Source organism: Mesocricetus auratus, unplaced genomic scaffold (genome assembly GCF_017639785.1).
Source record: "Mesocricetus auratus isolate SY011 unplaced genomic scaffold, BCM_Maur_2.0 Super-Scaffold_100676, whole genome shotgun sequence".
Lineage (NCBI taxonomy): Eukaryota > Metazoa > Chordata > Mammalia > Rodentia > Cricetidae > Mesocricetus > Mesocricetus auratus.
In genome coordinates this window covers 10,945,097-10,962,443 of record NW_024429266.1, presented here as the reverse complement: position 1 = coordinate 10,962,443, position 17,347 = coordinate 10,945,097, and the positions used below count along the sequence as shown (strand labels likewise).

The 17,347-nt window shown below is 42.6% G+C and overlaps 1 protein-coding gene across 1 annotated transcript; it reads right to left on the bottom strand.

Moving 5' to 3' along the window:
- Window positions 1-3,655: 3,655 nt before the first annotated feature.
- Window positions 3,656-16,957, bottom strand: Fam177b (family with sequence similarity 177 member B). The gene is made up of 6 exons (XM_005078219.3): window positions 15,379-16,957; window positions 13,913-13,977; window positions 8,556-8,888; window positions 8,026-8,092; window positions 6,369-6,466; window positions 3,656-5,725 (listed from the first exon to the last, which is right to left on the bottom strand). Exons 3-6 carry the CDS (start codon window positions 8,679-8,681, stop codon window positions 5,582-5,584), a joined length of 435 nt encoding a protein of 144 aa, XP_005078276.1. The 5' UTR covers window positions 8,682-8,888; window positions 13,913-13,977; window positions 15,379-16,957; the 3' UTR covers window positions 3,656-5,581.
- Between the last annotated feature and the right edge of the window lie 390 nt (window positions 16,958-17,347).

Genomic DNA, 17,347 nt, shown 5'->3' with positions numbered 1-17,347 from the left:
TCCAGCTTTTATATTCTTCTACACGCCTCTTCCATGATGTCCTCTGAGCCTTGAAAATAAGAGATGCCGTGGCTGTCCTATTTAAGAGGGGTGAACACTCAAAAGTAACTTATTCTCAGTATTATGGCTAGTTATAATTAACTGATGTCCCACTGCAAAATAAAGTTCTCCTGGCCAAGGCTGAGAAGAGCATTAATCTGTAAGTATAAACCTACATATTTAGAGGGCAGTTTGACAACATGTCCATTTACAAGCTGTACTTTTTAGAGAGACGTTTTCTTTCACAGAAACCTTAGTGTTGCTCCTCAAAGGCCTCAAATGACTGGCTGAGGTCCACCTAGATCATTGAACATAACTACTTTTACTTAGAGTCAACCAACTGAAGATGTTAACCATTATGGAAGCAAAAATTCAAATAATTTTTCCTAATAAAGACAGAGGCAGGTGGATCTCTGTGAGTTCGAGGCCAGCCTGGTCTACAGAGTGAGTTCCAGGATAGCCTCCAGAGCCACAGAGAAACTCTGTCTCAAAAAACCAAAAATAAATAAATAAGTAAATAAATAAATAAATAAAGACACTACCTACCTGACTAACCTTGATCAATGGACCACCCCCTTCCTCTTGTATTCTCAAGATTTTATTTTCCTCTAGAGAGCTCCATGGTTTTCCACATGTCTTGCTGGAAAAGCTGTCTACTGTGTTTGCTAACTTGTGACAATGCTCTATAAGGTACTTGGGGATAAAAATGGTTAAAGTTTGCCTGGATTCACTCTGCTGCTGGTATAAGAAGTAATTACATCTTACAGGTGGAAGTGGTGCAATTTGGCAGGGGATAGAAAATTTTATGGGGATAATTGAAGGACATCCTCACCAAGCAGCCTGCAAAGATGAAAAGACTTGGCTCTTCTTGTCAGGACTGCTTATTCAGGGAAAGGCCCTTGAATGATGTATGTTGGTGATAAAGGATGGGTGCCTGTGTGCATCCGTCAAAGAGCTTCTCTCATCACCTTAGGCTTTCTGAATCGTTACTCTGAAGGTTAAGGTTTGTGTGACTCCATCATTAGCAAATTAACATTGATTTGCCTACGTTACACACAATAAAAGATGTTGATAATCTAACATACCAACAATCAGAAAGTCATTTAAATTTAGATTAATTCAGATGACTTTGTGACGTGATTTGCTTACCTGAGGATCTGTTTGGATTGACAAGATTTGGGGTTCACATGTTGCTGAAAGAGGAAGCTAGATATTCTCCCTTTCTGAGTGTGTCATGGAGCCTTGGAGGCTGCCAGATAGAGCTAGACAATACATTTTCTTCATATGTTATTTAGCACCCATAGATTTACAAGGGGGCAAAGATACCTTTTGAGAAGAAAAATACTAGAAGTGTGATTTCCTCAAGGTTCAAAGATGCAGAGAACTAGGGATGGGTTTCAGGTGGTAGAGTGTTTACCAGAATGCATGAAACTATACGTTTGATCCCAATAGCACATAACTGTTCATGGTGTCCAGGCCAGTGATCATAGTGCTTGGGAGGTAGAGGAAGGAGGATAAGGAATTCAAGGTCATCTTTGACCACATAGAGAGTTCAAGGCCAAACTAAGGTTCAGAAATCCTATCTCAACACACATACATACACACACACACACACACACACACACAGAGAGAGAGAGAGAGAGAGAGAGAGAGACAGAGAGAGACAGAGAGACACAGAGAGAGAGACATACAGAGAGAGAGACAGAGAGACAGGGGGACAGCATTCAAAGATGTGAACATTTGAGGATAGACTGGATGACAGTAACCAAAGTGTGGTAGTGTGATAAAGACTCAGGAGGTAATCAACTAGAAAGAGGGAAAGGGACCAGTGAGATGACTCAGGGGGTAAGGATGCTTACTGTACAAGCCTGGTGACCTGAGTTCATTCTCCTGAACCCACGTAAAGGTGGAAAGAGAGAACCAAAACCCCAAGGCTGTTCTTTGACCTCCACGTGTGCACCAGGAAAATCACATCCACGAACATCTCCCCTACCACCAATATTAATAAAATTGTTTGAATTTACAAAAGAGGGGAGGCTAGATTGGTGACAGGTATGCTGTGTCTTGGTGAGAAGTATTGGTTCTGGTTATAGAGTATGGTAATGACAGAGCCTCTTGTTACTGAACCATCTGGACAATATGATTACCTTTGAGGGAAGTGGGTGCTGATGTCTAAGAGTTTTATCACTGCAGAGGTGCCTTCTCCAGGGAGCCTAAGCTCTCTCTTCTGAGACGATCATGAGAAGTCCTACAGAGAAGTAGTTTTCATTTGTTTGGTTTGGTTTGGGTTTTGGTACATTGAAGACAGCTCTGGGCAAATGGCAGGTGGCAAAGGAAACAGGAGACTGTATTAGTGGAAGGCAGAGGAGCCAGCTATGGGGCATGGCTTCCCCATCTTACAGTAAGGTAGGGGGCATATCTGATGTGGCTTGATGAGTTCAGTCTAGTCTTGAGGTGGGTGAGATGAAGTATCTGCCTTCTAGGAACTTTATGGTTCTTCGTTGAGCTCAGTTATCCTTAGGAGCCCATAGGAATGTGTAGGAATTAAACATGTATTGGAACTATTGCTGTGTGAGGGCAAAACTTAAGATAAAATATTTCTGATCTGATATTCTGTAAGTCAGGAATCCAGGAGAGGTTTGGCTTGAAGGTCTTGGCTCAGGAGATCTCATCATGCTGTGTGCCAGCTGCAGACCGGGTCTATAGTCATCTGTAGGCTAGGAGGTCATCTTCCAGACATACCCATGTTTACACTGGATGTTTGTCTCAACTTTTGTTTCATACAACATGGATTTCTTCATAGCCTTGCTGGGTTCAGGCTGCCTCAGCAAACACCATGGGCTGGCTGGTTTAATTCTGGGAGCCAAAAATCTCTGTGCCAGCATGCTCAGAACTTGGAACAACCATCTTGAGTTGTAAAAGCTGTCTTCTCACATGGTGGACTGGCTACCTCTGGCCTCTTACACAAGCACAAATCTCCTTCAAGAGGTATTTGATGTAACGACCTAACACATCCCAGGTGATATTGAGATTTTAACATATGAATTTGGGGGTCTGGGGAGAGCGCATTGAGTCCACTGCACTGCCTGAGTGTCCTCACGACATGTCAGCTGGGTTTGGGGGTGGGGTGGGAAGAGAGAAACAGAGACAGAGAGCACATGCTGGGGATGGAGTAGGCATTGCCTCATTGACACACCTCCTCCAATAAGGCCATGCCTCCTAATCCTTCCCAAACAGCTCCACCAACTGGGACCAAGCATTAAAACATATATGATCCTATAGGGGCTCTCCTCATTCAAACCACCACAGTCTAGTTCCCTAGAATCATCGACAAGTATTTATTTGGTCAGTGGATAGTTTTATTAGAAAAGTTAAAAAAAAAAACCACTAGAGCTTACTCTGAAAGAAAAAAGCAAGTAAATCAAGTATTGATTTTTGCTTTGATCTGACATCCTAGGCTAACGTAAGTAATACTTAGCAGTGAGATGTGGCCCCTCCCTCTATGTCATAAAACTCTCAGATTCGCTTCACCTTGAAACTGAACCAACAGAGCATATCAGATAAAGTATTAAGACTGCTTAGTGAGGACAAACCATGCAAACCCATGAAACGAGGGTTCTCTCTCTATGTTTATTAATCAGTTTCTCCAGTGGTTTGGAACCAGTAGGATGAACGGATGATAGATAGGTAGGGAAGTAGGTCTCTTACGGGGAGTTGGATAGATATGATTCCACTCGGTTATAGAAGCCAAGATATCCCATAGTCTGCCACCTGCATCCTGAGAATTCAGGAAAGCTGGTGTCAGAACAAAGCAAAGTCCAAAGGCCTGAGAATGGGGTGGGGTGGGGCAAGCAGTGACCTGAGTCCCAGGCCAAGGGCACACGAAGAGAAGAGGACACGAGACATTGTAGCTCAAGCACGAAGGCAGCAGAAAGGAGAAGATCCTCCATCCTGGACTTTCTATCCCACTCAGGCCTTGGATGGAGTTACATGACGCCCCCACACTGTATGAGTGCTGGTCTCACTGAAACAGTCTCACAGACGGTCTTTAATCCGGGCCCAATCAACGTGACACATCACAAATGTTCAAAAGCATAACTGACGCACAGTGACTATAGTGCCTAATTATGGCTAAGTGGCTTTCTTCGATTTTTGCATAAAATGCCCACAGCATTATCTGCTGAGATCATTTTTAGTCCCTTTTCCTGAGAATCACCTTCATTGAGAAAAGGGCCCTATAACCATGTTACTACAGTGTGTCTCTACTTGGCATAGGACAAAGGAGGGCTAGTCAGAAACTGTTTCCTGACTGTTTTGAGTTGGGACTGAGGTTCAAAACACTAATCACTGAGCAGAGGAGTTAGGAATGTTACTGAATGTCCCTCTGCCTCCAGTGCATGAGGGATGAGAAAGGGAGGGGACTTTGTTAGTTTCTTATCAGACTGAGCTAGACACTGTTGAGATTTATCTGACCTTGGAGACTGTGAGCTACCTTATTACCCTTCCAAAAACAATCCTATTTTGTTATATAAGCTACTTTCTGAGGAGTAGAGGGAGGGGTGGGCTGGGGAGGGGAGTGGGAGGAGGGAAGGGATGTAAAAGGTTAAAATTTAAAAATCTGTTTAAAATATTGTGACTAGTTTTCATCGTTAGCTTGAAGCAATCTAGGGCCACTGGGGAAGGGAGTCTCTATGAGGCATTCTAGAGTAAGTTGGCCAGGGGCATATCTGTGAACGATGCTCTTTTCTGACCTAATTAAGGTAGGTGCTGCCACTCCCAAGGGCTGGTTACTGGACTGATGGGAAGAAGAGACTTGGCTGAGCACTGGCATCCATGCACCCATTGCCCTAGTCCCACTGTGGACTTCACAAGACTGGGTTCTCTGGAGCTCCTGCTGCGGTGCACCCCCCGTCATGATGGACTGGAACCTGGAACTGTGAGCTGAAATAAACAGTCGCCCCTAAGCAGCTTCTGTTGGAGGACTTCATCAGAGCAACACAAGGGGAACTAGGACACAGACTATTTCTAGCACTCAGCTACTGATTTTACCATGGAACTCTCAAAGATGTTGACAAAGATCTTTAAAGGGGGTAATGTACTGATGAAGTTGCCGATGGTAAAACAAGTTCCAATGAATTCAGTTGGCTGTATAGAAGAAAATACTTGTTATAAGGGGAATTCGTAGGTTAAATTTAGATTTCTAGTGTTTTGTTCTGTTTTGTTTTTTGTTTTTACTGGACTTTAACACCATCATAAAAATGGAAGCCCAGACTTTCAGGCCCATGAGGCATTGCTGTTGTGCAAAGTCAGAGCAGACAGAATTTCTATTACTGGGATGACATCAGGGTAGGTGTTCACAATTAAAATTTTATATTGTGAAAGTCTCTAAAATTGCTTTACTTGTTATATATAACTCTTGGATTCTTGAGAATTCATTCATGAGCTTAGAACCAGACCAAGCTCACAAGTACTGCCTATTGTGCTGTCACCATGGTAACCAATAGTCAAGGCATCGGAATGCAGGGGTAGGTTCTGCTGTCCATCATGAGCTGGAAACTGCCCCTGGGCCTTCTCTGGAAGAGATGGCCCCATACTCTTGGCCACCAGCTCCCAGGTGACACTTTTCATTAGGAACCTCAGCATCCTGGGTCTTTGATCCATTCCCTTCAAACTCCTTGTCACCTTCCTGGATGGAGAGAAAGAAGGAAAAATTTCACAGAACAGGCACCAGCCTCAGAACGCCCTCTCATAGAGACACTCATGTAAGAAGCTTTGCCTTTTAAGCAATATCAAGCTTCATGCTCAACTTTTTTGCTATTCTACTTATGAAATCCTGATTTCATGAGAAGGAGGCAAATGCTAAGTGAGGGGTGTTGAGGGGTAAGAGGCATCAGAAATGTGAGCCAGTCTGGTCATGGGAACTCAGTGCAACTGCATGGCTTGATTATAAGATGGGAACACATTCTTCCATACTCCAAACCTTTGGATATTCCCTATAGACTCATGGATTTGAGTACTTGGTTTCCAGCTGGTAGTGCTGTTTCAGGAGATTGTGGAAATTTTGGGCTAATAGGCCTAGCTAGAGCAGCAGCTTCCTGTTCCTTCTCAATTTCCTGATCCAGCTAGATGTAAAGAAAGAGCCTCACCACCACCACTGCTATGGAGCCATTGGCTACCAAGACTTCCCTGCTTCTGTGAGTCTGTCCACCTGTCAATCAACCTTCCTTGAGTCCCTTCTGCCAGTGTTCAGTCAAAGCAAGCAGAAACCCAACTAGTAAAATACCCCACCCCTCTCAGAGCCCCCAGCACCCCAGCAGGACTCGACCTACCTTATTTTGTGTTCTGTGATACTCATCCAGCACATACTGGTATTTGGGTTCAGTAAGGCCAAAGAAGATGGCAAATCTTTCACCAAGGAATTCACAAGCTGGAAGGAGGAACAAACACTTAGAAAAACTGAATGCATGCCTGAAGCTTAGGGTCAGCCAAGGTGCTAAGAGCCTGAACTTGTTTACACACTGGGCCTCTGGAATAACCAGGACCATAGTCATGAACCACCATGCCCAGGAAGTTGTATCATTCTAAGCCAAAACCCCAATGAAAATCACTGTAGACCATTCCTTTATGCTCTCATCCTGTAGAGTTTTGTATCTTTTACTTGACCTAGGGCAAGGGCAGGAAAAAACTAAAGCTATGACGGCTCCTTCCTTCGAAGTGATTAACCGTTTATGATGGGGACTAATGTTATGGTTCCCAAACTTTCATCAGCTAATCAGATACTTTCATGGTTCTCTCAGGACTTTCTCGTTATGTCAGTTTTCCTGACTCTCCCTGTCCCTAGTCCCCCAACTTGTTCCTATCCTGACAATTATGAGCACAAATTACAATTCTGGACACATTTACTAGTCTATATTATTCATTGAAAATCGAATTCCATGAAGACATCATTTGCCTTTGTGTCTCAGAGTCCAGCTTGGTGCAGGGCATGCAGTAGGCAGTCAGTAATGCTTTTTTAATGGATGAGTAAAGATAAGTTTGCGAGAGCTACATTTTATATTTTCTTTCAGAACTCTACAGTAAAAAGTAATTTTTCCCGATATTACATTCACAAGCAGGCACATTAGAAGGAAATGAGTCATTATACTTTTGCCAATTGTGTCAAAAATGTGAGTAAAACAAAGTAAGATTCTATGAGCTATAAATAAGCATATAGGACATCACTTATGTCCCCAGGAGGGACCAATAGAGCTCATGTTTATATTAGAGTGACTGTGATGGGGGAACTTTGAAGTGTACCATTCAATATATTTTTTAAAAATCTGGAAGTTTGTCCAGATGAAGAATAAACTCAGGAAGGACTGACTGTTGGCTTCATTATTTGCATCCTTGACCCATGAACGAATGTGGGCTGGCTTTGCACAGCTCTGAGGGTGATAACTAGAGAGATGGCGGGAACTTTTAAAGAAGGAAATTTGGGTCAAGATAAGAAAAGATGTGCTGGCAATCTCTGTTCTCATGTGATTCAGTCATTCAGGGACTAAGGACAGGGTGACTCAGGAAACTCACATCCCAAGTAGACCTGAAGAAAGTGTGAAGGCCTGACTGGCTTGGGTGCCATGGCAACAAGCAGTAAGTAAGTCTTCAAGCTACACTAAAACTAATAATAATGGAGTGATGTGGTCAGATGGAATGACCCTTTAAAGAATGCATGTTTTCCACAACTGTGGAAGGCAATGATGTTGACGATACTTTGGAGAGCCAATCCCATCCTAATCAAGTTCCACTGGTAGAAAGAATAACAGAAGGCAGATAGAAGGACCTCCAAGTCTTTCAGACAGTTGACACATGAACTTAGAAGTAACCACATTATCATTTCTGAATCCTGAGGAGTGGATGGAACAGCCGGAAGTCTCATCTGTCTTGGAGAATCAATTAATACACAGCTAGGACAGAAAGAAAAACAAACTAAACCTCAACAGTACTTACTAGAAATTGAATTGCTTGCCACTTGACCTGCCCAAAACCAGAAGTATGATCCCCACGAAAGTTTAGACTGAAAAATAGAGAGAGACCAATTTAGGATAATTATTAACAAGTGGGCAGAGGCACTTACTGGCAAGCCTGACAACCTGGGTTCAGGCCCCAGACCCCACGTGGTGGTAGGAAAAACTGACCCCTCCGTACTGTCTACTGGCTTCCACGTACATGCCACGCCATGTGTGCTCTCAACCCCGACAAATAGATAACTATGATTAAAAATTCAAGTAATTAATATCAGGAGTAGTGACTGTCGATTCTTATACAAAGATTTCAAAATATATTACAAATGCTTAATTTTCTCTCTTACCAGTGAGAAAATTAACTAACCAATGACTGTCTGTTGCCTGTATGTGATCTAGAAAGTAATCAAGGGGACCAAAACCTGAATATGTAAAGCCATATTTTCTATATAATTTGTCTGGATCGATCTCTTATTTATTCCTCTCCTCCCACTGGTACTAATACGATGAGCTTACAGGATCATGTGCCAAGTTCTGTTCCTCTCTTTCTTCGTCTTCCTCTGTGCTGTATTCTTCCATGGTGTCTCCGTCAGCAAAGTGGATAACCCTTTTGGGAACAGCTCTTCTATAAGATCCACTCATTTCTGAATATAACTGCTGGAGATGGCCTTCCTCCACAAAGGATTCCCCAGTTACGTGAAAACAGAATGCTCCAGGACAAGATGCCCAGCACAGGGTTTATATAGAGCCGGGGGGTGTCTAGCTGTTCTCAGTCAAGGTAAAGACGGAGTTCAGAGGTAACCCTATCAGCAGTCTTGACTCTTCACACCCGAGAGGAATGCTCAGTCTCTATTAGAATAAAAGAGATTTGTTTAGTAAAAATGTGGTTTTGGATATTCATCATGGTTGTCTGATCTTTTAATTACTGTAAACCCCACAACTGCTGGTAGGAGTGAGTAATTGACCATCAAAGTTTCTCAATCATTCCAGTTTGCATTGAGAGATGACACAGGGAATTATTTACAAGCACAGACTGTGCACAGACAGGAGAAAATATTTGCGAAGCCCGTTTCGATCAAGAAGCGTTTCAGAATATGTGAAGAATTACTATAATCCAATAGATAAGAGAGAATTCTCACATAACCAGTAGATTTTAGCAGACTCCCAAACATGAGTTATAGGGAGCAAATAAACACATGAAAAGATGGTCGTGTCATTAATCATTAGAGGCCTGCATATTGAAGCCTAGTAAGATGTCAAAATATGCCCACTAGAGTGACTAGGATTTAATATGACTAATAATATCACACATTGGGTAGTATGTGAGGCAATTGGAGCACTCATACATTGCTAGTGAGAAGGTGCTATTGTTTAGATCTGGAATGTTCCCCAAAGGCCCAGGTGTTTCAGGTGTGGTCCCCAACCTGTGATGCTACTATAACATATTAGGACATTTAGAAGGTGGGGTCTGATGGAAGGGTCTGAGACCATGTTGGAACATGGTCCAAGAATGGATTGTTTGAGGAGAATTCTGAGTGCTCGTGAAAAAAAAAAAAAACTCCAGGAAAACAAGAAAAGAGTCTTGGAACTCCAGTTTCTTTAAACACAAAATTGTTCTTGGAATGTGTTTTCATGTTCCTCCAATGTGTACTGGATAGTTAAGAGTTCACTTCAGATTATTCATTACAACTGGTTATTGCTATTTTGATGGGGGAAGTTCTTTTGTGTATATGTTGTCCTACTGGTTGATTAATAAAGCACTGTTGGCCAATAGGGAAGCAAGATAGGTGAGACTAGGAGTTGAGGATTCTGGGAAACAGAGGCACAGGCAGTCACGATGTAGGACACCAAAGGAGTAAGAGGTCCAGACCCTTTCTCTGGTAAGAAGACCATGTGGAAATACTCAGATCAGCAGTTATGGGTTAATAATTAAGTCAGAGCTGGCCGATAAGAAACCAAGCAAATGGCCAACAGCTTCATAATTAATATAGCCTCCTGTGTGTTCATTCGGGACTGATGCGGCTCTGGGACCAGGCTGGTGGAAAAAGGCACATTACACTATTTATATTCCTCTCTGGGAAAACCTGTTTTTGCATGTGCGGCTTGCCTACCACGTGTGGCTTGCCTACCACGTGCGGCTTGCCTACCTCGTGCGGTGCGGCTTGCCTACCACGGGCGGCTTGCCTACCACGCGCGGCTTGCCTACCTCGTGCGGTGCGGCTTGCCTACCACGTGCGGCTTGCCTACCACGCGCGGCTTGCCTACCACGTGCGGCTTATCTACCATGTGCGGCTTGCCAGCCACCCGTGGTTGCCCACTTTTCTCAGGTGCCCCTTCTTAACCCTCAGAGCGTAAACTGCCTGATGCCCCGCATAAAGCCGGCTACTGCGTGAGACTTTCGTCTGCTTTGCTCGTCCGTGCCATTCTCCCAGGTCTCACCACCTCCAGTGTGGTGACAAGGTCACTCAGGGTGCACCCTTGTAGGGCCTGGAGGCCTTTCCTCTTTCTTTGCTTCCTACTGGCTATTATATGACCAGGCTTCCTCTGCCACATTCCCACGAAGTTATGCTGTGCCACCTGAAGCCCATGTGACCAAGAACTGAAATCTATAAATCAGTGAGACAAAATCAGTCTCTTGAATCACTTTAGAAAACCATTTGGTTATGGGTGGTGGTGGTGGTGCATGACTTTAATCCCAGCACTTGGGAGACAGAAGCAGGCAGATATCTGTGAGTTAGAAGCTAGCCTGGTCTACAGAGCTAGTTCCAGGACAGCTAAGGCTGTCACACAGAGAAACTCTGTTTCAAAAAAGCAATAAAAAACATTTGGCAAGTTCTTAAACACTAAACATACATTTACTATTTCCTCTTTTAACTTCTTCCTTTGATAACTACCCAAAAAATGAAAAAAATGTCTAACAAATGTGAATATTCATATCACATCCATTTGTGAGCATCCCAAACTGACAGCAAATCAAACCATCATCTATAGAGGCAAGGGAGCAAAAAGGAATTTATCTAGTCGATGAAATGCTACTCCATAATTCAGAATGAAACAACTAACACTTGTAACACAGTGAAAGACTCTCTAGAGCATTCTGTTAAGCGAGAGAAGCCAGTCATTGCATGGGGAGATTCCATTTATGTTTAGGAAAGGCAACACACAGATGTAAAAAAAAAAAAGCTCAGTGTTTTCACGAGGAGAAAGAAAAACAACACGGGCACCAAAGGTAATTTCTTAGATGGAAATAGATGTCATGCTATAATAGAGGTCTCCTGGCTGCACACATTTATAGAAACTAAGCAAATGTGACGTGGAAGCTAGTTAGCTTTACTTAATTTTGTAAATATTTGTTTATTTGTGTGGGGTTGGGGGTGGGTATGCCATGGCATTGAGTGTGGAGGTCAGGGGACAGCTTTAAGGCACTCGTGGTCCTTCCACACTGACGCTCCCAGAGGTTGACTTCAGGTAGTCGGATCTAGCCACAAGTACCCTTACTTGCTGGGCCGTCTTGCTGCCTCTGGTTTTATTATATTTAAAGCACATCTCAATAAAGCATAAAAGCTTTTGTGCCAGGATACCTATATTTAAAAATCTTACTACTTAATATATGCCTGTCATGGTATGCTCATCTATTAAATAATACAAAATGATCCTGTAGCAAGTCTTTATAGTTACTATAAAGACATAAAAAGGTAGAACAATTCTTAGAAAATAATGTTTAATAAAAGCTAGCTATCATTATCTATCATTAGCTTAGTAGCATATATAGCAGGCACCAATGCTAAAAGCACACTTATTTTTTAATAACATTTAATATGTTTTAAGGTTATATCATCAAGTATAGCAGACTTAGCTGATTTGGAATAATTCTCCTTTTTGCTCCAAACACACAGAAATCCACAGTCACAATTAGCAGTCACAAACATTAGCTCATAGCTGCTCTAAGACGGGGGAGAAGAAGAGAGGTAAGTGGAAGAAGAGAATAAGGAAGAAAGACACGCAGGCAGGAAGGGGCGGGCCTAGAGGTCAGAATCGGAGGAAACAGAGCATGAGCGGGAGCCCAGGCAGCTCCCGGGAGTTTCCAAATCAGAAGCAGGCCTTAAGGCTGGACGCTAATGTCAATACTGAGAGGGGAGTCCCCGTCATGAATGCCATGAGTATGAATGAGGAGTTAACATGAGCTACACATGAAAAATAAGATAATAAAGCACTGTTGTATCTATGACTTACGGACTCAAGAAACTCTCATGGCCTGCAAAGGTAGCAGAAGAATTTGCCATATCGTGGCAATGTTCTCCTGGAAAACAACTGGAACGTAGGGCCAGACCATACACTGATAGGCAGCCAGTACAGGGTCATTCTGTGTACGATGTACGACGGCAAAGTCAAGGAATCAAAACCAGGATACCCTCACAACCCTGCCGATTGCAAAGACAAACCTACCTCGGATTATACTTCAACAAAACAGGGTCTCCTGAATCTTTGCTAAAAAGGACCTCTGATGAGGACGTGCTTGCAGAAACTTAGAAACTGCTCAAAGAAACAAACCATGAAGAGGGAAGTGCAACTGACAACGGGCATCGGAGTCTGTGCCCGTCAGCTTCCTGTTGCTCAGGCAAACTGTTTGGGATAAGAAACTTACGGAGAGAAAAGGTTAGTTTGATTCAATGTTTTAAAAGGAGAACAGGAAGCAAAGAGAGAGGGAGTATGAAAGGTTAACACATGCCCCCAGTGGCCTAGCTTCCTTCCACTGGGCCCTACTTAAAGGCTCCACCACCTACCTCTCAACAGCACCCTGGGCTGGGCACCACGTTTTCAGCAAATGGTTACATTCAAGATCTGTAATAGACCTGATCCAAGGATTTAGAATAATAAAATAAGCGGTTGTCAAATTGACTACATCTGGAACTAAAACCCCACATGGAGGGGTACCTGTGAGGGCTTTTGGTCCATTTTTAATCTGGATTTTTGAGGTAGGAAGACTCATCTCTAATCCCAATCTTACCTGGGCCACCTTTTCTACTGGAAGCCAAGATGAGGACATGGAAAAAGGAAGCTTTTGCTTTTTTGCCTGCTTGTCCCTTGCCTTGCACAAGTCCATTCCCTCATGGCATTAGAGCCTACTTCTTCAGGATTCTGGTGTATCCTGAAGACCAGCTGAGACATGCAGCCTCATGGGACTAAACAACTGTTGGATTCTTGGACCTTCCATTCACAGACAGCCATTGTTGGATTACTGCAGCCTGTAAGTCAGTCTAATAAATCCCCCTCTCTCTATATAGATTCATTCTGTAAGTTCTGTTACGCTAGAGAACCCTGAAGAGTACAGATGGAAACTTTCAAGCGAGTCTTCCTGGGTCTGCTGTGTTTGGGAAGACACAGGGAAATGTAACACCCACAGAAGGAACTAGACAGAAATTCTAGAAAGGAGGCATACAGCCAACACAGGAAAGCTTGGGTATACATTTAAAGCAGTGAAGAAATCCAAGGAAGCTCTCAGAGTATGGAATAAATACATACGTGTTTAACACAAATCCAAAGTTGTGAGCTACAAAACATAGGTAAGAAAGTACAAGAGATGTCTAATGAGAGTTTGGAAGCACTGAACAGGAAGAGCAAGGAGGAGATGGCTTGTCAACTGTCCGCAATGGAAGAAAGAAACAGGCTTCACATCTGGAAACAGAGAATACCAAAGGGGATGAACAGGCATGAAATCAGATATAGATAGATAGTGAAAATGACAGAAAATGTTTCCTCATAAGCAATCCTGGGAAAGGGCCTCGTGTATGCTAGCTAAGTACTACTGCTGAAATACACCTACAACCCAACAGAAAATAACTAATTTGATAGAAAAAGAAAAGATTACTCACAAAGGTGTAGCAATTACAGTACTGGCCAACTTCAAGTAGACAATGATCCATCAGACAGTGAATTCCTGTCAAAAGGAATTCAGTTACTAGCAAAACAACAATTGAGAGAGTGACATGAAAACATGGTTAATAATTTTTGTTTTCGTCAAAAAGAAGCAAGAGTGATATGTAAGAAACAGAATTTAAATGAAAAGAGAAAAATTCAAGTAACAGTAGGTATTGACCCTTAACACAATTTCAGTGGGGACAAGATGAAGATAAAACAGTACTAAGTATTAGACCATTAAAACTATGAGATAATAGCTTCCAAGAATTGTTTAGGGATATGTGAGATACGTTATTTGGCACACAAGTGAGCAATTTAAGGATAACTAGAAAAAAAGAAACGAGGATGCATAATTTTATAATTAACAGAAGTAAAAGAAAACAATTACCCTAAAAAAGAAAGCAAGAAGGCCACGCTTGGTGGCTCATACCTTTAATCCCAGCACTGGGGAGGCAAAAGCAGGCTATTTCTGTGAGTTCAAGGCCATACTGGTCTACAAAGTGAGAGTTCCAGGTCAGCCAGGACTACACAGTGAGAACTTCTATCTCTCTAAAAAAAATGAAAAATAAAACAAAACAAATGGAGGGCTGGAGAGATGGCTCAGTGGCTAATAGACTTGGCTGTTCTTCCAGAGGTCCTGAGTTCAATTCCCAGCAACCACATGGTGGCTCACAACCGTTCATAATGAAATATGGTGCCCTTTTCTCATATGGAGGCATATATACAAGCAGAAAATTGTACCCATGATAAATAAATCAATCTTAATTAAAAAACAAATACAAATGGAGACAAGGATGGGAAGCTTGTGAACAAAAATATGAAGGAGAGGGAGGCATTAGGAATTCATCAGTAGTAGAAGTAAATGTCAATCATTGTTAGCATTCTTTTTAGAAGGTTGACAACTGACAATTCAGAACTATTTTATGAGCAGCACAAGCAAAACTGGATGCAGGTGTGTGCACACAAAAGCACTCATGAATGAAGTCACCTGTTACTTTATTATTTTTGGTAACACAAGTAACCATGTCTTATTGGTGCAATGCTTAGTTTATGCAACTGAGAAGATCAGAGTTCTAGAATGTCTGGGAGGCAGATGTGTTAAATTCATTTTCTGAGGCACAATAACAGGATACAGCACCTTTGGGGATCACTGAGGAGACCTGGAGGGTCCACCTGTTGTCCCTGGCTTAGTACCAGTGAGCTGCACAGAAGCCCCAGGAAAGTGACAGGAAGCAAAGGTACCATTTGGTTTCTAATGACAGTGAGCACTAAATAAATAAGTCACCATTTAAATTTGTTAAGACCAATAATAATATGAATCATGATAGTATTGAACAAGTAAATATACATGTCATGTGAAACAAAACACATTCTATGACAATCCAAGGAAAATAAAAAATACTTTCAGAAGCCAACTCACATGATGCTTCCTTTTCCTCGCCGTAATTAGACACCTTCTTCTCAGCTAGAAGCTGTTACACAGAAGGTAAATTGATCACACCCAACTGAGGCCACACCAAGTCCCTGTGTGTGCTGACGTGGAAATGATCTTGTGTTTGTCTTACAAGGAGGGACGTGTTTGATTTGTGGGGAGCTTTGCTATGTTTACACAGTCAACATTGACCAAACCTGGTGTTCCCAAACTCGACTTTAGAGTCACCTGGGTCTTGATAGAAGCGCCAAAGAGATGTACCGCAGGCCACTTACTTATATCACAGTCCCAGGATACACAGGCCACCTGAAGTCTGTGAAGCTACCCAGGTGACCCCAACTTGCAGTCAAATTTGAAGATCAGCACGTCTTATGAAGAGTGGGAAAAGAAATAACTTTTAAATGCAAAGTTCAGTGAGGTGGTGAACTACAGAAAGCTTAAACTTCAGGCCAGTTCTAGAATGCTCTGTGCATTATTTTCTAGGAAGGATCCTTGTCTTTTACTTCTGAGCCCTGTCTACTTCAGTCTCACGAAAATCTAAAAAGCTTGAATATGAAAGGTTTAAATACGGCCTAACGGACTGGTTGTAGTCAACTCATGCTCCTTAAGACCACCCAAACATCTCTTTCCAAAGCGAACCACACCTACAGTCTACTCTGGATAGCTTGTTCTCCTCTGTGAATTACAGGCTGTTGGCTCCCTGTTCTCTCTTCTCTGTAACTACAGTACTCTGCATTCACTAGACTAACTTGTCTTTGATTCAGAGGACTCCTAGCCAGACAGGGTGGAGGAAGACTGTAGCTCGCAGTTGGTTTAGAGAAGGCTTTTCTGCCACCTAATGGTCACTTGAAAATATGCCATACAGAATTCACCTTGTTGATCACAGTGCCTGTCATGTGGCTCAATAGAGAGCAATTTGGAATGTTTGGTTTTCTTTTTGAACATCTTGGTAACATTTCTCTCTTTATACCAATTCCCAGGTCAAAGGCTCCTTGTGTCAAGCTGTTTAACCTGTTCGATTCTTCAGAAGACCTTTACTTGTAAAGGTACACAGTGTGATCAGCAGACCATGCCGTGTCCAGTCTTTCAATATTAGACTGCCTCTTAATGATTTGTGGCCTAAATACTGTCTACACACAGATGACTCTGGGGTGTATATATTCTACATCAGGGTTTTGCTCTGGGTGTATTTCACAGATCCACCTCTTTGCCAGTTTTTCTGGGATGTCAAATAGGCAGGCTTCTAAATCCTGATTAGATTGGATCACCACACACACACACACACACACACACACACACACACATCTATCCTGGTAGTCTTGCTATCTCAATATATGCCAATTCTGTAGAGGCATCTTGCCTTGTCTGGTGGACTCATTTAAACCCCACCTTTACAATTCTATCCTTCTAATTTCTCAGGCTGAAAGCATTAGCCATTATTGATTCTTCAATCAAATCTCATATTAAATATCTCAAGAAATTATCTTGTGTATTTCCAGAACCCTAAGACTTTCTGCCATTAACTGTCCCACCCTGGTCTGTATTATTGTAAAGGTCATCTTAGGCTTCCTATACAGCCTAAACTTAAAAAAAAATCCAAACTTGTTCAACTGTTTGATCCTGTTACTCCTGTTTAAACCTTTCCAGTGGGTCACCCAAGTCAAGGCCCAGTGGCTTCTGAGGTTGCTGTCTGGCCTCTTGCGCTATATGGTTGTGGAACTCTTGTTGAAGGATGACCAGGGTGTTGCTGTCTTGAAACCACAAGAGTGATCACCTGCATGTGACCCTTGCATGACTGGCATATTGAAGCTCTCTTGGGAAAGGGGGTGAGGAGGATCATTGGGCCTCACAGCTGAGACTCTACCCTGTACCCTTCTCTCCCTGCCCTCAGTTGCTTGTAACCCTGCCCTGGGAGATGCCATCTAGCTATTGGGAAGATAGGACGTGCTGGGCGCTC

What these genes read in the sequence shown, in the direction of transcription:
- Fam177b (XM_005078219.3), bottom strand. Translation starts at nt 8,681, where the DNA reads ATGAGTGGATCTTATAGAAGAGCTGTTCCCAAAAGGGTTATCCACTTT. An exon ending in AGAACTTGGCACATGATCCT is followed by an intron (nt 8,093 to 8,555) that starts GTAAGCTCATCG and finishes TCTATTTTTCAG; the next exon opens with TCTAAACTTTCGTGGGGATC. An exon ending in ATCACAGAACACAAAATAAG is followed by an intron (nt 5,726 to 6,368) that starts GTAGGTCGAGTC and finishes CTCTCCATCCAG; the next exon opens with GAAGGTGACAAGGAGTTTGA.